At 39.3% G+C, this 23,159-nt stretch overlaps 1 protein-coding gene across 1 annotated transcript in view; it reads left to right on the top strand.

The window, feature by feature from the left end:
• Positions 1 to 23,159, top strand: part of ZC3H12C (zinc finger CCCH-type containing 12C) — a 55,153-nt gene that overhangs the window by 23,918 nt on the left and 8,076 nt on the right. Inside the window, exons 3-4 of the mRNA XM_006760815.2 lie at positions 18,033 to 18,172; positions 22,074 to 22,308. Coding sequence (XP_006760878.1) covers positions 18,033 to 18,172; positions 22,074 to 22,308 — 375 coding nt within the window. The remainder of the gene's footprint in view (positions 1 to 18,032; positions 18,173 to 22,073; positions 22,309 to 23,159) is intronic.

The raw sequence follows: 23,159 nt of genomic DNA, 5'->3' as shown, positions 1-23,159 counted from the left end.
CTCCCAGACAGTTTCTCTTCACATCGATGTCTCTCTCCCTCCCTCCCTTCCTCTCTCTAAGCATGTCCTTGGTGAGGATTAAAATAGATGATAGATAGATAGATAGATAGATAGATAATAAATTGATAGATAGATGATTGATAGATAATAGAGGGATGATAAATGATAGATGATAGATATATATATAGAGAGAGAATAACAGTATGTATGTATGTCATAGCAGTATGAAGTATGTATGTGACCTTGAGAGGTCTTTCCAAAAATAACCTCTCTGTTTAATCTTTTCCAAACATGGCCACATAATTATTTTTTCTGATAATAATCCAGAACTAGTGAACAATTACAGGCAGTCCTCAGATAACGTCGGACTTGACATACATTGTTTCGTGGTTACATCGCTATCTCCCATTTATTTATAATAAAAAAAAAATCCGTTATTTCAATGTATGCACATATGTACTTTATGTTTTTTATTATTTATTTACCACAAGTAAAGGTCAGGAATTGTTATCTTTCTTTTAGATTTTTTTTACTGTTTCGCTTCATTACTGCTGTGGATGTGCTCCATGTGAGTGATGTAGGTGCTTATGTAGCTGCGTTCCAACTTACAGCGAAAATCGCGTTATGTCACTCTGTAGGAATGGATCTCCGACGTAACCCAAGGACCCACTGTACCTTAGCATGATAATATTTAGGGTCCAAATACATGAATTTGCTAAGCGAGAGAGTAATAAGGGAAGACGAAATAGGTCCAAGAATAGCCCCTGCAACCATAGCCCAGTACCAGAATCACCAGAGGGTTTCTTACAAATCCAGGCCTCAACCCTCAGAGAATCTGACGTTTTTTAAGTGCCACGGTATTTCTAATGCATAGCTTGGATCAATGAACTATTCAAGATTCACAGTGTGGATATCTACTGGTCAGGAGGTAAAAGAAAGTGATAATCCAGGGAGAAAGTATTGTGAAAAATGTGTTAGGAAAAAGCATAGTGTGCCCTGGCTGGTATGGCTCAGTTGTTTGGAGTGTCATCCCATATACCGAAGGGTGGCAAGTTCAATTCCAAGTCAGGGGTATGTACGGAAAGCAACCAATCAATGGTTCTCTCTTACATCAATATTTCTCTCTTTCCCCTCCACCCCCTCTCTCAAATCAATAAGTAAATAAGTATATCCTCAGGTGAGGATTAAAAAAAAGAAGAAGAGCCCTAGCTGGTTTGGCTCAGTGGATGGAGCATCAACCTGTGGACTGAAGGGTCCCAGGTTCAATTCCAGTCGAGGACACATGCCTGTGTTGTGGGCTGGATCCCCAGTAGGGGGCGTGCAAGAGGCAGGCAATCAATGATTCTCATCACTGATGTTTCTATCTCCCTCTCCCTCTTCCTTTCTGAAATCAATAAAAATATATGGAGGGAGGGAGGGAGAGAGGGAGGGAGGGAGGAAAAAGCATACTGTTAGAAAAACCAGGAGACATACAGATGGCATCAAATTCAAAGAGACTTTAAGGAGAAAATGCCCTGTGTGTTGTACTAAAAAAAAAAAGATCAGAGGACATGACAGCCAGGAAATCCTTGTCTTCAAGAATGCCATATGATATTAAAGTTAGAAGCCCAATTGCAGGATGTCAAGAAATGAAGGAATAACACTAGACTTTTATTCTAGAACTAGGGGTCCAGTGCATGAATTCGTGCACCTTGAAAGGAATTGTGGGCTGAGAGGCTGTGGTGGGCACAGGGGCATGTCTCGGCCCATCCTCTGCACCCCGACCCAGCCTTTCCCACCATGGCCCCCAGTCCCCTGTCTGCCAGCAGCCCCGATGACAGCAACTGGCGCCCCACCTTGGTCTGGCACCCCTGCTCACCTGCTCCACCATCCCGCCGTGGACAGTGCCCACCATGTTCCGCGCTCTGCTGCCCATGCCCACTATGTTCTGCATGCGCCCCCTGGTTGGTCAGCACACGTCATAGCTGTTGAGTTGTTCCGCTGTTTGGCATATTAGGGTTTTATATAGATGATAGATAGATAGATAGATAGATAGATAGATAGATAGATAGATAGATAGATATATTAGATAGATGATAGATAGATAGATAGATAGATAGATAGATAGATAGATAGATAGATAGATATTAGGGTTTTATATAGATGATAGATAGATAGATAGATAGATAGATAGATAGATAGATAGATAGATAGATGTTGACAGAGGAAGGGAAGAAAGAGAAGGAAGAGAAGTTGGGAAAGGATTTTGTTTTGTTTTTAAGAATGAAACTATATAAGCTGAGGGGACGGGAAAGTCTCCGCGGGAGAGGAGCTGACATATGAGTTAAATTTTTGAAGCAAAGTTCCAAAGGAGGAGACAAGAAAGGCCCAAGTAGGAGATTTGGCATCAGAGGAAATGCAGGCCTTGGAGGGGGAAGAGAGCTTTGGGTTTATAAAACCTGGAAATGAACGTTTAAGATGGATATCATCAGGATAAATGATGGCACAGTTGGGTCAGCCTGATGTCAACTCACAGAACCGAAACCTAGTTCTCAATGGAAATTAAAAGTCCTTGAACAACTGAAAATTGACGGAACACTCTAAACAGTGCTCATCCCACGTGGTGAAAATTATCCATAGCAGAGTTCTAATGTAAACAAAGCGATGGCATAACTAAGGCATTTCAGATCTCTTCTTCTATAGTCATGAAAACAAACTTCCACCCCACACTGTTCTGCACGGTCATGTCCCTAGCTGTCAATATGGGCAATGCAGATTCGAGCCCTCTCTGTCGTGTACTTTAGTGGAAGTGCCGTAGGCATTCCAGGACTGAGCAAGCCGACAGGAAGCTTTATTATAGCAGCATTTTACCGTCAGTCACAATAAAACATACCACATCCATAACTTTGAAAGTACCGGGACTCATAAAAACTCATAGTAAACAGTTTACATTCTGCCACTTATGAGGTCTACTTAAAGTAGCAAAGTCGTTTAAAAACGCATATCTACTTCAGGTCCAGAATCTTAATTTAACAAAGATGCAGAGAGATTTCACCCATTTCATGTCGCATAAAATATGACATGCTTTTACCTTTGAAATTAATTTCCTACTCGTAAGTTTAGCAAACCTATTCTGTAATAAATGTATACATATCGTAATAAGCCATAATAAGTAAATGTGGGGATGGGTTAAGAACAAAGTACTATTTTATTTCCTTCCTGATCTCCCAGATATATTCCCTATATAAGATGAATATATTTTCATTTCATTTAAATGCGAGCCATGGAACTGATATAAATGATTCTTTAAATGTAAACTAAAAGTAGGAAAGCCAAAGGCATTTTTATTAAAATTAGCACAATAGACTTTTTTAAAAATATAATTCTCTACAGAATTCTAAGTTATTTATACTCCCTAGCCTCATTTTGCAAAATTAAAAGGGGAAATTTTTATATTGCAGGCTTGTTATTAGAGATAATTAATACCAATTACCTGGCATGCCATAGGTACTGAGTAAATTGCAGTTGTTATTACCTTAAAAGAACCAGAATATAGTAACTAATATAATGAAAACTAGTTATTTCAGTTTTTTTATTCAGTATTTAACAGTAGCAATTTAGCAGCCCATTTTATTTTCACTGCAGTTTATGGCATCAGTTTTCAATGATGATTGCTACAGTTTCATAAAGGAGACATGCACTTAAGATCTGGATGACTCCAGAATTGCACAGGGACAAGGTACATAGTTAGAATATATAGCTGAGGTTCCCAAAATTTCAGGGTCCTGTATTGCCTTGGGGGAGCATACATCTAGTTTTGACTTACTTAATATCCTATTTCAAATGTGTCACCTTAATAGAAGCTCTGGATATGTTTGTTGAATGAGCAAAAATTTAGATAAATACCCAGAATGTAGTCTAGCATAATTTGTGACAGGTATTTCACTGCTAGATATAGGAGCAAAGGGGACATAGTATGCAAAAGTAAAAAAGAGGGTAAAGTAAGTTTGGAGAAAGCCCTAAACTTTTGCATATAAAATGTTAAGCATTCAAAAAGTGCTTGGTTTCTGAAACATGAAAAGAATGAAGTTTACATTTAGTGGAGCTGAGCTAAAGATTCCTGACAAAAAGCTGCAGTTAATTTTAATTCTTAAAAAAAAGAAAATAATTTAGCAAATTGGTCATTCAGCAAATGGGCCTCTTTCCTTAATAGGGCAGGTACTTGATTATAGAGATATACAATGAAATGTATATTCCGGATACAGAAACAGAAATAAAGCGTAATTAATATTTCTGAAATGAAATTCTATGATATTGAGATTTTTATTTCCTCTAAGTAGCTTTACAAGCCTTCACATTTGTGATTCCATTAAACTTGAGATGGTTTAGGAGTGAAGTAGAGAATTAAGTCTGTCCATGTAGATATAATAGTTTAAATTCATATTTTTCCTTAAACAAATCCAGTACTCTTTTAATCTGTGGTTTTACGCTAGATGACTTGTCAGTTCACTAATGATGTACAATCTTGTGAGCCATCGGGGTTGGGAGTATGATCAGTTAGTGTCGTAGCCCTTGATTCCTGAAAGTCCTTTATTTCTTCAATATGCTTTCATGACTTTATTAAAATTAACTATATCTCTATATTCTACTTTAGCTTCTACCAGATGTTATAAAAGACTAGGGGCCTGGTGCACAAAATTTGTGCACAGGGGTGGGGGGGAGGTCTTCAGCCTGACCTGCACACTCTCCATTCTGGAAGTGCTCAGGAGATGTCCTACTGACGGCTTAGGCCTGCTCCCCATGGTTCTCTGCTCTCTGCAGACCTGCCTGCTTGATGCCACCACAGACTCTGGTGTCTGCTCTCTGTGGGGGCCCTGCGGAGGACTGCTTCCCCCTTGCTGCCACAGCCAGAGGCAAGCAGGGCCCTACTGTCTGCTCACTTGCTGAGGGGGACGTTCCTGCCCCGCCCCCAGCTGCTTGCGCACGCACGCTGGCTCTGAACACCTGGGTCCCGGGGATATTCCCACCCCACCCCGTTGACACCTGCATATGCAAATTAACCCGCCATCTTTGTCGGGTTAATTTGCATACTTACTCCTGATTGGCTATGGGGTGTCACGAAGTTATAGTCAATTTGCATCTTTCTCTTTTATTAGTGTAGATAAGAATGGTGAACAAGGAAAACCCAGAGCCTCAGCACTGCCTCTGCATTATGTTGTAGCACAAATTCTTCTGTTGAGTCAGAGAGGAAGCTGGACACTTTTCTTTTTGTTATGAACAAATTATTGGAACTCCACCACCACCACACACCATTGTAAGCTCTCTATCTTGGATACTGAAGCTAGGTTTCTGGGTTTAGATCACATCTCCAGACAGTGGGTAAGCAGTATTGGTGCATGTTTGTGTAGAATACTAGGACAAATATTTTCTTTGCTAATAATCTCAGGTGGATCACTTTTAGCCAGTAGGATTCATGCTATTGAATTTAAGCAAGGAAGAAGTAGCATATCATTTGCCTTTAAGAAAGATCACTCTGCAGCTAAATTTAGAGAATTTGAACACTAAGACTGGAGACAAGGAGACCTACTTATGTTTAAAAAATATATGCAAAGGTTAAGTTGTAGACAACTCCTGGAAAAAAAGATGAACTAAGAATATTATGACTTTTCTCTACCAATCAAATGGTATAGAATAGAGAAATAAAGCAACCATTTTCTTGACAGTTTTCACTCCTCCCCCCACCCCCAACCCCCAAAAAAGGAACACATTAGAAACCAGGTGCTGTTGGTATAAATCTGAGTGTTAACTGAATATAGAAAAGCACTCCAGGTCAGACCTTACCATCATTTTGTTAAAGTTGAATAGAAACCAGATGTAGATTTTAGAATTAGAATATGAACAGAGAAAATATATAAGTTTGCCCAGCCAGTGTGGCTCAGTGGTTGAGCATCAACCTATGAACCAGGGGATCAGGGTTTGATGCCCCCAGGTTGCAGGCTCCATCCCCAGTGCGGGGTGTGCAGGAGGCAGCTGATCAGTAATTCTCTCTCATCATTGATGTTTCTACCTCTCTCTCCCTCCTTTCCTCTCTGAAATCAATAAAAAATATATTTAAAAAAAAGAAAATGTATAAGTTGTGATAACCTTTCTATCAAGAATAGCCCATATATTTGTAACATACAAGCAAAATTTAGCAGTCTGTATAAATGAATTTTAAGCTTCTGTTGAATCTTTTTAAAAGTGCAGAGGCATTTGCCTGGTTTGTGAAGGCATAAGAAATTGAGAGCTCCTTTCTATGGCAGTTGAATATTGAAGGCCATTTTGCCTCCACTTGTTTGGTGGAATTGCTTTCTGTTGCCAATTTGTCAGATAAGTGCAGCACTGACTTTTAGTAATAAAATCCTCGTGGACACCTAGTCTGCATGTTTGGTTTAGACTGTAGGAGAGATTACAATTGCCAGAGTTCATTCAAATTTGTTTTTTGTCTCTCAACAAAAGTTTATTGAAATTATGTGTCATGAACCTGTGCAACCTAATATGATAACTACAAGCCATATGTAGCAATCAAGCTTTTAAAATGTGTTTAGTCCAGTCCTGGCTGGGTGGCTCCGTTGGTTGGAGCATCATCCCATACACCAAAAGTTTGCAGGTTCAATTCTGGTAAGGACACATTCATAGGTTGAGGGTTCAATCCCAGTTGGGAAGCAGCAGATCAGTGTTTCTTTATTACATCAGTGTTTCCCTCTCTTTTCCTTTCTAAAAAAATTAATTAAAAAATGTCCTCAGGTGAGGATTAAAAATACATGTCCAGTCCAAATTGAGATATTCTATAAATGTAAAATACATATCCGATTTTGAAAACTTAGTATAAAAATATTTAAAATAACTTTTATGTTGATTGTGTTAAAATTACCATTTTTGAAACATTGAGTTAAACACAATTTATTACTAAAATTAATGTCAACAGCTTTATACTTTTTTAAAATGTGCTATCCTAGAGCATCTAAAATTATATATGTGGTTCGCATTGTATTTCTATTGGATAGCCTCTCATTGGAATATGTGTTAAGCCCCTTAGTAGGGACTTAATATTAATTAAATAATTAATTAAAGGACAGCTCACATTCCCTCTAGGTGAGTGTCATAGGTGTTACAGGTTACTTAGCGGTATACCTTTTCTCTTACTGTTTTAAGGAAAATCCATAGAGAGTAAGAAAAGAATCAGAATCAGAACTAGTTTTTTTCCGTTGTTTAGTTAGATCACATGGAGTCTGACAAAGGCAAATATTAATTATATTCCACTGCATCTCTTTATAACCCTAAGTACATAATTCTAGTTGTCTTCAGTCATGAATTTAATAGGCCAATGGTCAATAAACTTTCCTGTTATCTCAAATGTGTTTGTTTAAACCCTAACCTAGCAAACATCAACATCAATAGTCCTATTTCGTATGAATAAAGTTAATTACAGTTCACCTAACTAGTGTTAGTAATTATAAGAAATGGGAAAAGTTACTCAATTATAAGAAATAAGAAAAGTGACTAGAGTCAATGCTTTGTACTTTTGTTAATATGGAAGACATTTTTACATCTGCTTAACAGATACGTTCTCTTCAGCTTTTTTAGACTGATCACCCCCTTGGATATGGATTAGCTACAAGTGCTTCCTATTATTAACTTTGGTTTCAAATTATGGACCTTATAAGGTCAAAGAAATCTTTCTCCTTTTCTTTTTCCTTACCCTCTCCCATTCTGAAAATTCTCTCTCTCAGACAAACTGCTGTTATGTCTGTAACCAACTGGAGGCTAATAGTAAGTATTTCATGTCAAGACTTCCATTGTAATTTTGATGTTGGATATTTTCAATGTCCTAAATCATTAATTTCTTAGACTTTCTTTTCCTCCAAAGCAGTACAATCCTGCAAATCTTGCATGGAAGCCCAGTATTTACAACAAACAAAAGCAGAGATCGGTTTGAGTTGGGGTGCATGGGTGGAGCTGTGTTTCCCGCTTAAACTTGCTTCCCCTGCTCCCAGAAGGGCCTCTGAGCCACACTGTGGAACTCTATTTGTAGCAGGGGAGCGTGGATTTAGTTTTTTTGGTGGCATGTTCAGTATTTAGCATCCCGATAACTAGAGTTAGCCTCAAATTAATCTTGGAAAAGAAATCGGAGATAACAGATTTGAATAGCTATAAGAGTGACAAAATAGCATCAATCAATTATAAGTAGTAAGTAAATTGTAGAAAGTAAAAGAAAGAATTCTAGATACCACGAGTCAGCACAGGAAGTTAATATGTTCTCAAATACAGTATGAACTTTACTTATACAACAATGATAGGAAGTCAGGTGCCTGGTTTCCATATTGAAGGTGCAATCCAGCTGCAAGCCTTTCTCTGCTTCAGGGACATAGGCTGTAAGAATTTCTTTGTAACAGTCATCAAACATGGAAAATATATTAATGAAGAGCATTTTAAAGCCATTTTTCTAAGAATCCTTTGAAGTTAAAATCTATTTTCATATGTCCAACTCTGTTTATGCATAATGAGGCCGTATTTTCACTGCATTGGCCTACTCATCAAAGCCATCTCTATTTAGTAGTAGTACTAGTTTTAATAGTAGTAGCATTAATATTATATTCATTGGTAGTAGTATTAAATATGCCATTCTAGGTTTAATTTTCATAATTACATTTTAGATTTATGGAAAGACTTTTCATGAATAGCTTTTCTTTTATCACATTACTTAGTACATAAATTTTAGAATATAAGAAAGTAAAAATCACCTATGGTTTTCAAGTTTCTGTATAACATTATAAGTAATATGTTAATTCAGAACAAAAACTAAAGCAAAATCAAATTGAGGAAATAAGATAATTGAAAAGAGATTCCTTTGTTCTCCCTTTTATTTTCAATGCCATGAAAAATAAAAAGAGGGGGTTCCCTTTAATAATAAATTACTTCATTCCCTTTTTTTAAGTTTCCTTTTTTTTTATTGCTCCTTATGTTTGCCACTGGAAGAGAACAGTTATAATTCTGGAATAACTCTTCCTATCCTGTGGTTAATCTAGAAAATGATATGTGTATATATAACTTAAGAATGTATAAAATGTGAGATTATATTTCCTAGATATATCAAATACTAAGGTTCCATATTGAAGTTCCAACGTACATTAAAACATGTTTCCCTGCATTTTTCTCTGCATTACAAAATATGCCTTTATGACCTATTAACCATAATTGGTGATATTTAATGGCACATTACTAAGCAAGTATACTTCAATTCTCTAGTGCAGCAGTTCTCAACATATGGGTCGTGACCCCTTTGGGGGTCGAACGACCCTTTCACAGGGGTCGCCTAAGACCATCAGAAGACACATATGTAATTACATATTGTTTTTGTGATTAATCACTATGCTTTAATTATGTTCAATTTGTAACAATGAAAAAACATCCTGCATATCAGATATTTACATTACAATTCATAACAGTAGCAAATTTACAATTATGAAGTAGCAACGAAAATAATTTTATGGTTGGGGGTCACCACAACATGAGGAACTGTATTAAAGGGTCGTGGCATCAGGAAAGTTGAGAACCACTGCTCTAGTGGGAGTATATATGGTGTTGATAAAAGATGTAGCAAATATATTATTTTGACTGTTGATTGAACTACCCTTCTGTTGAAGACAGAAAAGAATTTATATGGTTTTCAAATTAGTTATAGTAGTATATATGAATAAATTAAATATAATCCCATTAGATGTAAGGCAAAATAAGTTAGGGTAATAATGAAAAGTTATGCCACTGAAAGTCTTACATTTGTCAAAGATAAACTGTGTTCATTTTAGCTTCCCTTGGTTTCCAATTTCAAATTCAAAGGGGGTTGCATGTCTCAGAAACTGAGTGGGAGGGAGTCCCTGGGTAGAAGTAATGGGACCTCAGTTACCCCCGTCCAGACCGCGGCAGCCCTTTCACAGCGTGGTCTGTAAATTAATTTCATCTGATTGTCTGAAATTATAATTCAATGAATTATAGAAATCTGTTGGGGAAGTTGCAATGACTAATAAATCAACAGTAAGTTGCCATTGATGTTAGAAAGCCTCTGTTCTCCAAAATCTGGTCCAGACCCCAGCACGCATTTACTATCAGTATAGGTAAGCACATGTTCACTACCTCAGTGCCTTGTCTCTCAAGAGCTTCAAATACCCTCTCCCTGGAGGGCAGCCCTTCGTTTATGCAGCAGGTCTCTTCCCAGCAGGTCACAGCACTAAGAAGACTGACTCCGTCCTCTCACAGAGGACCTCTTTGCTCAGGAGCCTCACTGGAGAAAGAGCAGGTGGAAGGTTGTTCAGAGATACCCACAATGTGTGTGTTTTTCTGGGTTCGGGTGAAACCAGAAAGGTCAGTAGAAAATGCATGGCTCCAGGATCCATAAGAAAGGACAGGAGAAGATGAAGGCAGGAAAAAGAAATGTGCATATGAAGGCTTCCCATTCCCAGCTCGGGGCTCTCCAGTTATGTCCATTTTGCTCCTTAGTTTCCAATATTTACCAGTTATTTCCTGTCCGGTTTCTTGGGGGCAAGAGTCTCCTGGTGGAGGTAGTAAAGCTTCATAGTTAACAGGCCACATTCCTGCGTCTTCCCCCGTCTCTCAGCATTCCTCTTCCAGTGTCCTTGGCTTCTTACAGTGGCGTCGTACTGACTCTCCATTCGGGAGTCCTCTTGTTTGTTGGTGTTTCCAGAAAAAGGTTTCCTCCCTCTGTGAATACTTCTAACTGGGCAGGTAACACTGCAGCCCTGCATTTCTTTCTGTCTTCCCCTTTCTCCATTTCCCCCCAAAACTGGATTGCTATTGCCAGTACCTGAGAAACTGTCTATCCTTCCCATCCAAGTACCTTTTCTCACTTCAGCTCCAGCAAGAAGGCTACCACGGAGCTGGAGAATCCATCCCTGTTAAGTTAGAAAAGGCCCCAATGATGGGCAGCCCTTCCAGGTCACCTGCTGCAGAAGGATTTCAAAGACTGCCATCAGCAGTTCCCCACAGTGGGTGTTCCATGCCCGAGGAGCAGCCTGAGCTGGAGGAGGTGCCCGAGCCCAGGGTACTCCCTTGTGAGGGTTATCCTTTGGCTCCATGATGCCTGTTTGATGAGTCGAGCAGAGTCATCAAGAGGCAAGACTCCTGCAGCAGCCAGTGTCCACCCTGCAGAGGGCTGCAGATGGCAACGTGCTGGAGAGCCCTGGTGCGTTTTGGCAGAGCTTTCCAAAGCGCTGGAAGGTGACTCTTCGGGTGGGTAATGTGAACGAGGGAAAGGGGCGTATGCATTCTCACCACAGCTGATATACCCAGCAATCCCGGGGGAGGAAAGGGTTTGCTCCCTGTGTGAGCAGTGAGTTCACAGAAGGCACGGGTCCCTGGGGCTCCAAAGGAATAGGGCTGATTTTTTTTCTTCACATTGAGATGAGAAGTTGGTTTGTATGGCACTGCAGTTTTAGTCTCATTTTGCTGTTTCCCTTTCTTCCAAGTTATCAGAGCAACCATTCGCCAACCTGAGGCCTTCATTCTAGGACAGTCCTTTTATCTGAATCCTCAGACTCCTTGTTCCTTCCTGTATATCATTTCTACTACCCTAGCTGTTTTGCGTGTGGAGTGCCAGAGGATTCTCAAGGGTAGAATCCATATCAGAACATTTAGGTAGGGCTGGTAATTCTCTCTCTTCAAAGGGAAGTTACCCCCAGATCCTAAAGCCATTGGGAACCATCCAACCAAGCAATGGTCATCCCCCAGGTCCCATACTGAGGCGAAGAAGGGTGAAGGAGCAACAGCAGAGAAGGGTTGAGAACCTGGAGACAGAGAAAGGAGCTTTCAGTTTCTTAATTCTTTATGGCTGTCCGGTTCATTCATTTCCTGGGATCCAGAGATACCAGTGGTCCTTTTACTTAATGAATGTCTTTTCCAAAACCTCTCCAAAGATACCAGCAAAGAGCTTTCCTCTGGCCATTGCAAAACAGGATTTTATACGCTTGCCTGTTCCATACATGACAGTAGGTTAAGGCTTTTAAGAAAGAGACCTGCTGGCAGGTTTCTTGTCGTTTGCTACCATTAAAACCAATGGTGAACCACATGCAGCCTTCGAGCCTGTATTATCCATTTGCTCAATAGTAATTCAAAATTTGCAGTGAGGATTGGCAATTTTCCCCAGGAGCCCGTCCCACTGAGCCAGAGTAGTTGAAGGGACACTTTTTAGTAAACCTTCGGGGTTTCTTAATGAGTTAAAAGTGGCCAATATCTTCCAACAAATTCACCCAGCAAAGGACTCACTTGAGGTAGACCGTCCTTATTGCCAAAGGGTTGAAATAAAAAAGAATTTGAGGCCCAAAGGAATATGCCAATTCGTAAAATTAGAATTAGCTATTTTTAGTACTGAGAAGAAATAACCCTGAATTCATGCAGATACAGTTTGAAAGTGGCTACAGAACTATAATGATTTTTCTTCTCTGTTTATATGAAATTAAAGCTCCAGTTTCTAAATATCATCCAACCTTTTTAGTAAACACTCAGCAGATAGTTACTCTGCACCAGTGAGTACACTGAGCTTACTCTGACATCCTGTTTTTCGTAGTTTTGTCAGCTTACTGTTTTTATAATTGGTTATCAGAACCTCCTCAGTTGCCCCTTATATTGTATCCAGCACATGTGATTAGTCACATCCTTCAACGTGCGTCACTCAGTAAGGTTAGATTAAGGTCATGTGGAAGTCCCATCTGCAGTTTGGACCCAGTTGGTAGTTGTCTATTCGGACTTTAATAGGAATTATGAGGGGTGATTTGGGGGCTTTGCTGGCAAGGAATTCTAAGGCAACAGCAGCCCTTCCAGGGACTTCCTGGTCAGCATTCACTTCTTGGGCCTGGTAAGGGAAAGATTGGCTGGGAAAGTATTGGAGACTCAGGAACCCACCTTATACGTCCCCACTTGTCTGCCTTTCCCTCTCCCTGCAGGAGATAAGACTTTAGCCTGCCCCCTTGTGAGAGCTAAGGCTGGGCCAAGGATGAACACCAGCTGCTAACTGCATTAAACCTTTTCAAGTTACCGTTGGGTTTCCTCGACCTAAATGTGAAATACTGTGTTTTAGAGAAAACACGCCTTCAACTTTATAAAGTTTTGCCAAATTGTCCTCCTGAATTGTTACCCCAATTCACACTCCCACCTGTAATCTATGAGTTCTTGCTTTCACACATCCTTGGCAACATCTGGTGTTTGCAAACTTTATTTTTTCCAATCTGATGAGTGTGAATGGTGTCTAATTTTGGCTTTAATTTGCATTTCTTCACTATTGAGCATCTTTTCATGTTTGTTGGTCATTTGGGTTTCCTCTTCTGTGAATTTGCTCATATCTTTTGTCTTAAAAAACAAAAACACACACAAAAAAACCCTTGTTACACAAAAAACTCCTAGATATTAGGAGTCCTTTATATATTACTAGTGCCCTGATGCACGAATTCGTGCACATTGAAAGGAAATTAATTAGAAGGTGGCTGGTGGGGCAGGACTGGGCGAGACAGGCCGGACACACCCCAGAGCCAACCTCCTGCTGTCACTCCCCAGCCGGCCACACCTGGGGCGGTGCCGTGGCTCGAAGGGCATCTGCGGAGTGACCAGGGTCCCTCCAGCAGGTGAGGTCCCTCAGCCTGGCCTGTGGGGATCAGGCTGAAACTGGCTCTCTGACATCCCCTCAGGGGTCCCAGAGTGCAAGAGGGCACTCTGCAAAGTTGCTGTCGCTCAGCAGCTCCTGCTTTGAGTGTCTGCCCCCTGGTGGTCAGTGTGAGTCATACCTACCGGCTACTAGTCAGAGAGTTAGACAGTCACTTAGCCTTTTATATATATAGATGAGGACTGGCCTTTTGGTTGGTGCTTATGTTGCAATACCTTCTCCCAATCTATGGCATTTTTATTTTGTTCATGGAGTCTTTTACATAAAGAAGTTTTGTGTGCCCAAATTTATCAGTCTTTTCCTTGATACAACATGGGTTGCATATCTTCCTTAAGAAGTATTTCCTATCCTGGTGTAAATGTCTCCTGTCATTTCTTCTAAAAGTTTTATAATATTTTCTTTCAAATTTAAATCTTTGATCTATCTACAGTTTACTTTTGTGTACGGTTTAAGATAAAAACACAATTTTATTTTTCCCATATAAATAACCAATTGCCCTAATACTGTTTGTTGAATTGATTTGTAACATCACTTTTAACATTCATATTTCTGTGTCACTTTATGCTCACTTTTCTGTTACATATTTTATGTGTTTTTTTTTATCTTTGCCTAGACCAGTGGTTCTCAACCTTCCTAATGCTGCGACCCTTTAATACAGTCCCTCATGTTGTGGTGACCCCCAATTTCATTGTTACAAATTGAACATAATTAAAGCATAGTGATTAATCACAAAAACAATATGTAATTATATATGTGTTGTCCGATGGTCTTAGGCAACCCCTGTGAAAGGGTCGTTTGACCCCCAAAGGGGTCGCAACCCAGAGGTTGAGAACCGCTGGCCTAGACCAATACAACGGTGATTAGATTTCTGTAGTTTTATACTAAGTATTGATAACTAGTGGGGAAGGTCCTCCTCTTTTGTTCCTCAGAATTGCTGAACTATTCTTGGCCTTTTGTTTTTCCATGTTAACTTTAGGATCAGCTTAAGTTCCATGAAAAGCCTTTTGAGGATTTTTCTTGGAGTTGCAGTGCACTATAGATCAATTGGAGTATTGCATCCAGGAAGATGGTTTATTGTTCCTTGCACTTGGGTTTTCTCTTATTCCAGTGGTTCTCAACCTTCTGGCCCTTTGACTACAGTTCCTCATGTTGTGACCCAACCATACAATGATTTTCGTTGCTACTTCATAACTGTAATGTTGCTACTGTTATGAATCGTAATGTAAATATCTGATATGCAGGATGGTCTTAGGCGACCCCTGTGAAAGGGTTGTTCGACCGCCAAAGGGGTCGCGACCCACAGGTTGAGAACCACTGTTTATTCCCTTTACTACAGGTTTTCAATATTCACCTTCTCTATAAATCTCTTGCTTTACCTTTTTCTTTAGATTTGTTTAGTTTTTGTTACTGATACAAATGGGATTTTTTTTAATTTTAATTGGTTTGCTGGTGAACAGCAATATTCCTTTTAAACTAGAACCTTATATCTTCAAAGTAATAACATTGTCAAAATACATTATCTGTGATACATATGTCTGATGTCCGTTGAAATCTGTTCTGTGGCCTAGCACACAGCTAATTTCATCAGTCTTTCCTGTGCTCTTGAAAAGCCTTTCTTTTTGTGCAGGGTTTTGCCCATGTCCATTAGATCAGGCTTGTAATTGTTCATTGTCCAGTCTACAGCCTCACTAAATGTTTTCTGCTCATCTGTTCATTGTATGATTGTGGACCTGTCCATTTATTCTAGAAATCCTGTGATCTTTTGCAATCCTCATATGGAGACTGAGATCACAATTATTATAGCCCCTTTGTGAATTTTTCCTTTATTGCTATTAGGTAATAACTTTTTGTTGCTAGTAATTTTGCCATAAAATATTTTTTCTGATATTAGTATAGCTTTGCCAGTGTTTTTGGTTTATGGTTTGATGAATGTAGCAGTTCAGGATGTGTGTAGCTGCAAATAACAGAAAAATTGACTACAGTTTCTTAAACAAATGAGGAAGGGTCTTTTGTCTCTGATAACAAGATCAGAGATGGATGTGGGTCCATCTGCTTAGACACCCAGGTTCTTTATACGGTTCCATTTCCCTTTCACAGTGTGGGCCCTTCCTTCCTCCTGTTTTCTCCGTGAGTTTTGTGGGATGGGCGTGGGGGCGCGGGCAGAGGGGAAAGAAAGGATGTGAGAACAACCTTTACTGTCAGCAGTGCATGGTACAGGATCCTGTTTCAGCCTGTGTGAACCTTTCTCACGTTTGCTGTTTACCCACATTGTGTGACCGTTCTTTAAATAGAAGGTGGAATCTTCTCTTCCTGCAGTGAAATGTGACAGTCACCCTAACAGATGAAGTCACTGGGCAGAAAATGCTTCTATCGTCTCTTAGCGCCAGAGCAGGTTAATGCTCAGGTCTGAGTAAGCAAAATGGCATAATGGCCAGCAAATAGTCATTCACTTAGATTTCAAAGCATTCGTGCAAAATAAGATGTTATGTTTTAGCACGTTGAGTTTTTCTATTTAGGAACAGTTAGTATATATATTCTCTCAAAAGATGGTGCCATCATTTTCTGTAGTTTTCCAGAAGACTGATTAAATGTATTTTCCATGAAACCTGGCATCACTTTGTGTCATTGGTGAGGCTGTCAGGTAGCGCTTCTAACCCAGAAAATGTGACTTTGGTTGAGAACCATCCTGTACCCCTTTCTCTGAAACTTCGGTCCATCTGCTTTCACCTCCGATCCTGCCCAGGACCATTAGGAGGGGCGTGGGACCGTAGTGCCTCTGGTTTGCACTTATAGCCTTCAATATCTACAAAACAAGGTGGTCTGTTTCCTTATTGTCTTTAAAATAATTAGCCACATTCGATGGGTCCAGTGTTTCACAGGGGACCGCTATAGCAATATGTTAATATACTTGATGTTCGCTTTGTGCTAAATGTTAGTAAAGCATTTGTCCACCTATTTCGTTTAGCCTTCCTTAGGCATAAGAAGCAAAGAATATCTGTCTCCATTACAGATAAGAAACGCAGCCTTCAGAGCTCAAACTATAAAAGAATGCAGTGTCAACAATAAAAAAAAAAATTTTTTTTTAAAGAATTCCATCACTGCATTCAAAACAAGAGACTTTTTTTTTTTTTTTTTTACAAACCTCAGAACTGTTGTTTTGAATTCTTAGACTAAATTGCACAAGCAGAGCCTGGTGCCGCATGAATACTTGTTGAATGACTATCTCTTAGTTGCATTTTCTTTTAGGCACTGAAACTGCTAATCCAGCTCTGAATGCCCTTGTGTCGTCATTAATCCTTGTCTAACACAATAGTGTTAAACAGAAACCAGGTGTCTTTTCATTGAAGGACATGGAAAGTGTTTCTTGTATGAGACTAAGCACTGTGAACATACTTTTCCCATGTATGTTGTTTTACACGGTCACCTAAAAAATTTTGTACATTACTTATTCATCATACTGAAAGAACTCTTGAGAAGGAATTTTTTTACAACAAATAGGAATTCCATTCCACTATTTTGGTTTTTAAATATATTTTTGTTGATTTCAGAGAGGAAGAGAAGGAAAGAGAGACAGAAACATCAATGATGGCCGAAACCGGTTTGGCTCAGTGGATAGAGCGTCGGCTTGCGGACTGAAAGGTCCCAGGTTCGATTCCGGTCAAGGGCATGTACCTGGGTTGCGGGCACATCTCCACTGGGAGATGTGCAGGAGGCAGCTGATCGATGTTTCTCTCTCATCGATGTTTCTAGCTCTCTATCTCTCTCCCTTCCTCTCTCTGTAAAAAATCAATAAAATATATTAAAAAAAAAAGAAACATCAATGATGACAGAAAATCATTGACCGGCTGCCTCCTTCACACCCCCTACCTGGGATTGAGCCCACAACTCAGGCATGTGCCCTGACCAGGAATTGAACCTGACCTAGTTCATAGGTCGATGCTCAACCACTGAGCCACACCCACTGGGCTCCATTCTACTGTTTTTTAGATTTTTTTCTATGACTTCTCTTTTACATTTGACTGAAACTATTCTTGCTGTGTTTGAGGCCCCTTTCTGGTCAAAAAGAGCATGTATCTTTCTGACTTGTTGCCCTTTACAACTTTACATTTGAAAACTTATTTTTTTATTATTCTCCGCACAATAATCATCCCAATTTTCTTAATGTTTTTTTCTCACAGATTTTCAACTTCTAAGTTATCTTAGTGTTTCTCTGAGCTGTTCAACTCCCATCTCAAATTTGAAAGCTCCTATTACTATTGTAATGATGTGATCATTCCTGTTTTCAAATTTGAATTAAGTTAAATTTAGGTGTTGTTGTGTAAAGTGTTCTAAAATAATCTTTCAGCCACGGAAACAAAGAAGTGTTTTCCTGCCGAGGAATAAAGTTGGCAGTGGACTGGTTTTTGGAAAGAGGCCACCGAGACATCACTGTTTTTGTTCCTGCCTGGAGGAAAGAGCAGTCCCGGCCTGATGCTCTCATTACAGGTGAGCCCACCAGCTCTGTTCTCGGGTTCCACGAGTACCGGCACTGCCCACTCTCCCACTGAGCATCGTGTCGGCCCGTTTCTGTTTCCTCAGACTCTGTGACTGCCACGGTGCCCTGGGTGGAAAATTAACTTTAATTTTATGTTAACTACACAGTCATCCTTGCTACACAAGCTGAGTTTTGTTTTGTTTGAATTTTGAAACTTTTTACTTCAAATTGTGTGAAATTCTGACCTTTAGAAACATCCTAGGTGTCAGGAGATTTAGATTCAAGTTCTGCCTTTGCCATTTACTAGCCATAGGACTCTGAGCAATAGACAGAACCTCTTGGGACCACAATTTTCTTATCTATAAAAATTAGACTAGGTGACAATCAAATTATAATGACTACAGGTCAAAAAATATCTGAGACTCAGGATATGCTGTCTGGTATCAGGTGGAAGGAAACACTCTATCCCAATAAAGTATCTGTGTTTTGCATTCTGTAATTTCTAAATGTCTGAGTTTCAGCCAAAAATGTCCACTGTGCCTGCTAATTATTGCTGCTGAACATTTTGCTCAAGTGATTCTCACTCCTCCCTGCACCTCCTGCAGGAGCAAAAACTGAGGGACTGGGTGAAGAAAATGCACTTCACAGCCAAAAACAAATGGACAGACCAATTACCATTTCCCTGGTCTCATTTTAAGACTTTATTTTTATCTATAATCCTTAAATCCTTAAGAATAGATAGGTGAGTTATGGTGGGGAGTCCAGAGCCAAGGAATCAGACCGTGGCCTGTGGAAATTGTAAGGGGGGAGAGGTAGGCATAATTCAGCCAGTAGTACCGAGACATTGGATAACTCTTTGGGAAAAATATACATATTTACATCTTTATCTTACATCAGATGACAGTTAATTCCAGGTAGTTGAAGAATTAATTGTCATAAACTTAAACCATTAGAGACTATAAGTAGTCTTTGAATGGCTAGGGAGAACTATCTAAATTTAAAATTTTTTAAAGAATTTATAAAGGAAAATATAGATTTAATTGCATCAAAATTTAAACTTCTGTATTTGGGAAACTTGCCTAAAAAATGAGAAATCTTTTTTATTTGACTAAGAAAAAAAAATACAACCAGTAAACATAGAACCCATGTTCTTAGAATATAAGGAGCTCATATGCATTGATGAAGCAGGTTTTTTGATATATAAATGGTACTAGGGGAGGAATAGACAGCTTGCAGAAGAAAGCAAATGCCAAATAAGAGAAAAAAGGGTTCACCTCATTAGCAATTAAAGAACTGTAAATTTAAGCAGAGTCCACACAAAGATTTCTAACCACAAAGACATTTAGTTCAATATTATAGTAGAAAACAATGAAAACAAACCATGCATTCTTTAAAAGAATGGTTCAGCTAGCCGGTTTCTCACCAGTTAGAGCTTTGGTCTGCAGATGGAAGGGTCTCGGGTTTGATTCTGGTCAAGGGCACGTTCCTGGGTTTGCAGGTTGGATCCCTCTGTGGCATTTGAGAAGGCAACCAATCCATGTGTCTCTCTCACATCGATGTTTCTCTCTTTGTGTCTCTGCCCCTCCCTTCCACTTTCTCTCAAAATCAATGGAAAAAAATATATCCTCGGGTGAGGATTAACAAAAAAATAAAATAAAATAATGGTTCAATAAATTAGTATATATTAATAGGATCAAATATGTATTAGGATATTAGGCAACATTTTTAATGACCCGAGGAAGTGCTTTTTTACATAGAAGGCAGGTTTTATAACTGTGTGTATGTGTATACACACATATACATGCATATGTACATATATAAACAACGGAGAGAAAAAATACACAGAAAATAACTGGAAGGAAATATGCCCCAATATTAACAGTAATTGAACTGAAAAGAAAGAAACAATATTTAAACATGAAAATGACTGGCAAGACTCTTGAGCATAGAAAGAATATGAGATCAAGAGGGAAACAGACTGCCCAGCCGGCGTGGCTCAGTGGTTGAATGTCAACCTATGAACCTGGAGGTCATGGTTTGATTCCCAGTCAGGCACATACCAAGGTTGTGGGCTGAATCCCCAGTGTGGGGCGTGCAGGAGGCAGTCGATCAATGATTCCCTATCATCATTGATGTTTCTATCTCTCTCTCTCTCTCCCTCTCTGACATCAATAAAAAATATACTTTTTTAAAAAAGAAGGTAAAAGATAATACACAGTGCGGGTTGCACCCATATTTAGTGTTTGAAACACCAGCATGTGCACCTGGAACCCTTCAGTATGCAGCGGACTCTGAGCGCACACACGAACTGTCAGGGGTTGGGTATTTCCTCCAGGGTAACCATCCTCCTGACTGAAACTGGGAAAATGAACAGTCCCATATTTCTCACTGTAGCAAAATAAATAAATAAACTTGATAAGAAATATTTTTAAGTTCTCAGGTCTAGATTCAGACCAGCTCTTTTGCCAGTCTTCCATTGATTTTATCAAATATTTAACAAGCAAGACTCAGCTATGACTTGGGTACTATGCTAGGAACTAGAGATTCCATTAACTTCCTGGCTATACTGACCCAATATTTAAGTTAGGGTTACTTATCCTAACTAGTTGTCATCTAATCAGTGATCACTAATTACCATCCTAGTTAGTGTCCTGTTTTTCCCGTTAGCTATTAAGGAAACAAGATGATAGCCACCACCCTGGTTCCTTCAGGCACTTTAGTGAGGATCCAGGCATGTCTTATATGACTAAACACACCTACAAATAAAGTACAGTGGGTTATTCAGGAACATAAATAAACTGGAAGACCTCTGAATGGACATGGTTAAGTAGCTCATGTATTCATTCGCAGACATTATCTACTGATGTGCTGAGTGCCGGTGGAAACAGAGATCAATGAGACATGGCACCTGCCCTTAAAAAGTTTGTCCGGGGAACACAGAAAATAATTCTAAGGTGACAGATCCTGTAGTTGAGACTAGGCTCTTAATTTTGTATTGGTTTTCTGTTACTTTTAAAAGAGAGCAACAATTACATATATCTATTAAACAACATTAAGGGAAAGAACACAGTGTTCATTGAGAGCTTTCCAGGCACTATGCTAAGTGCTTCTACGCAGAGTAACTCACCGGCTCCTCAGAGCCCGCCAGCTGCGTTTGAAGACACGAAGAAACAGGCGCAGTAGGACTGATGCCATGTACAGTCAGCAGCAGAGCCTGAGGTTCACCCTGGGCTGGCTGACTTCAAAGCCCACATGTCTTCCACCCTCTGCTGCTTTTCTAAACCCAAGTTCTGGTCTCGTGAACTTTGGCACTTCATCAGGAGCACCGTGAGATCTATAGGCCAGTCTCAGAGCTAGTTGACCCACATTGCTCTTCCATCCCGCTTCCCTCATACCTTGCTCGTCCTTCCGTGGTGGCAATTACAACCCTTGTTACTATACTAACTTACATGTTTACCCAATCCAGTACCTGAGACCTCCTGGAGGGGAGGTCATTATTAATCTTGGTGGTCATTAACACTCAGCATGGTGTATGCCATCGAGTAGGCATGTAGTGATTGTCCGCTGAAGAGACAGAAGCTTAAAAGATTAGTAACTCCAGTTAATTCACAAGTTGTTCGGCCGTGTTTAAGTTTTATGCTTTTAATTTTTCTTAACTTTTAAACGTTTTTGAAGTTTTAAATGTTTTATATTTTTAAAGTTCATTTGAGGGGGACTATTTTTAAAGCTTTTTCATTAGAAATCCTGAAGGAAAAATATTGGGAGTTTCCAATTTGCTACATCCATAAACTGTAAAATAATAATCCCTAATGAAAGGATTACATATATCCAGTTTATCTTATAAAATCTCACATTGTGTGACGTTGCTACATGTGTTACGTATGTATTTATTCCTGAAATTCTACCCTGCAGATCAAGAAATTCTTCGTAAATTAGAGAAGGAGAAAATCCTGGTGTTTACACCGTCCCGGCGAGTCCAGGGAAGGCGGGTGGTGTGCTACGATGACAGGTTCATCGTGAAGCTGGCTTTCGAGTCCGACGGTATAATTGTGTCCAATGATAACTACAGGGATTTGGCTAATGAAAAACCAGAGTGGAAGAAGTTCATAGATGAGCGATTATTAATGTATTCATTTGTCAATGACAAGTGAGTAAAACCATTTACTTACAAGTAATACTGCTTTCCTGGATTATGATGATGAAAAGCTGTTAAACATTGAAGCATAGGTTAAAGACAAAGCATAAAATTTGTGTTTGTAAAATGGAGTTTGCATACAGAAAAATGACTGAAATGCAACACATAAGTGAAATTAATTGTATTAAGGTTGTAGGATTGAGTGACTGTCTTCTATTTTTAAACTTTTAACGTTGCCATATTGTTCTTATATTAATATTTGCTAAGTGTTACTAAGTGTCTTAAGGTTGACACCCCCTTAAGAGTTCATAAATTATTCACATTTTATGGGTAAAATACTTGGTTTCTTTCAAGTTCAAACAGTAACTTAAGTAGTAACAGAACTTTGCAGGCATAACTGCTTTTCATTATGCACACTATGAATTCTTGCTTCCATTGGACAATCGATCCAAAATAATGTTTATTTTCTTAAGACATTTTCTACATCAGCTGAGAAGCACCTGAGGAGAGTGGGAAGGGAATGGACTATAGAGTTAGACATCTTGGCTGCGCCATGTCAACTTAGATGAGCGTTGTTAGCTGCCGTCCTCCATCCATCTATACTTCATCTCCCTTCTCTTCCTCAGCAGCCCCCTCGTCTCTCCCCAACTGTTTCTACTGCTTCACAGCATTGATGTTTATAAAACGCTCTTAAAATGTCCTTGGGATTGCTTTCTAAAATCCTTACAAATTCCCAAGTTTGAGAGGAAGAAAGAAATAATTAGAACATGTTTGACTCAAAGCTTATTTGAATTAAAACAAATAGGAGTTTAGCCTGAAACATTTTAATTTTGTTATTATCAAGAGAACTTAGTACACTAATA

Source organism: Myotis davidii, unplaced genomic scaffold, assembly GCF_000327345.1.
Source record: "Myotis davidii unplaced genomic scaffold, ASM32734v1 scaffold137, whole genome shotgun sequence".
NCBI lineage: Eukaryota > Metazoa > Chordata > Mammalia > Chiroptera > Vespertilionidae > Myotis > Myotis davidii.
Note: the sequence above shows the minus strand (reverse complement) of the source record. Positions and strands in the feature narration are given on the sequence as shown.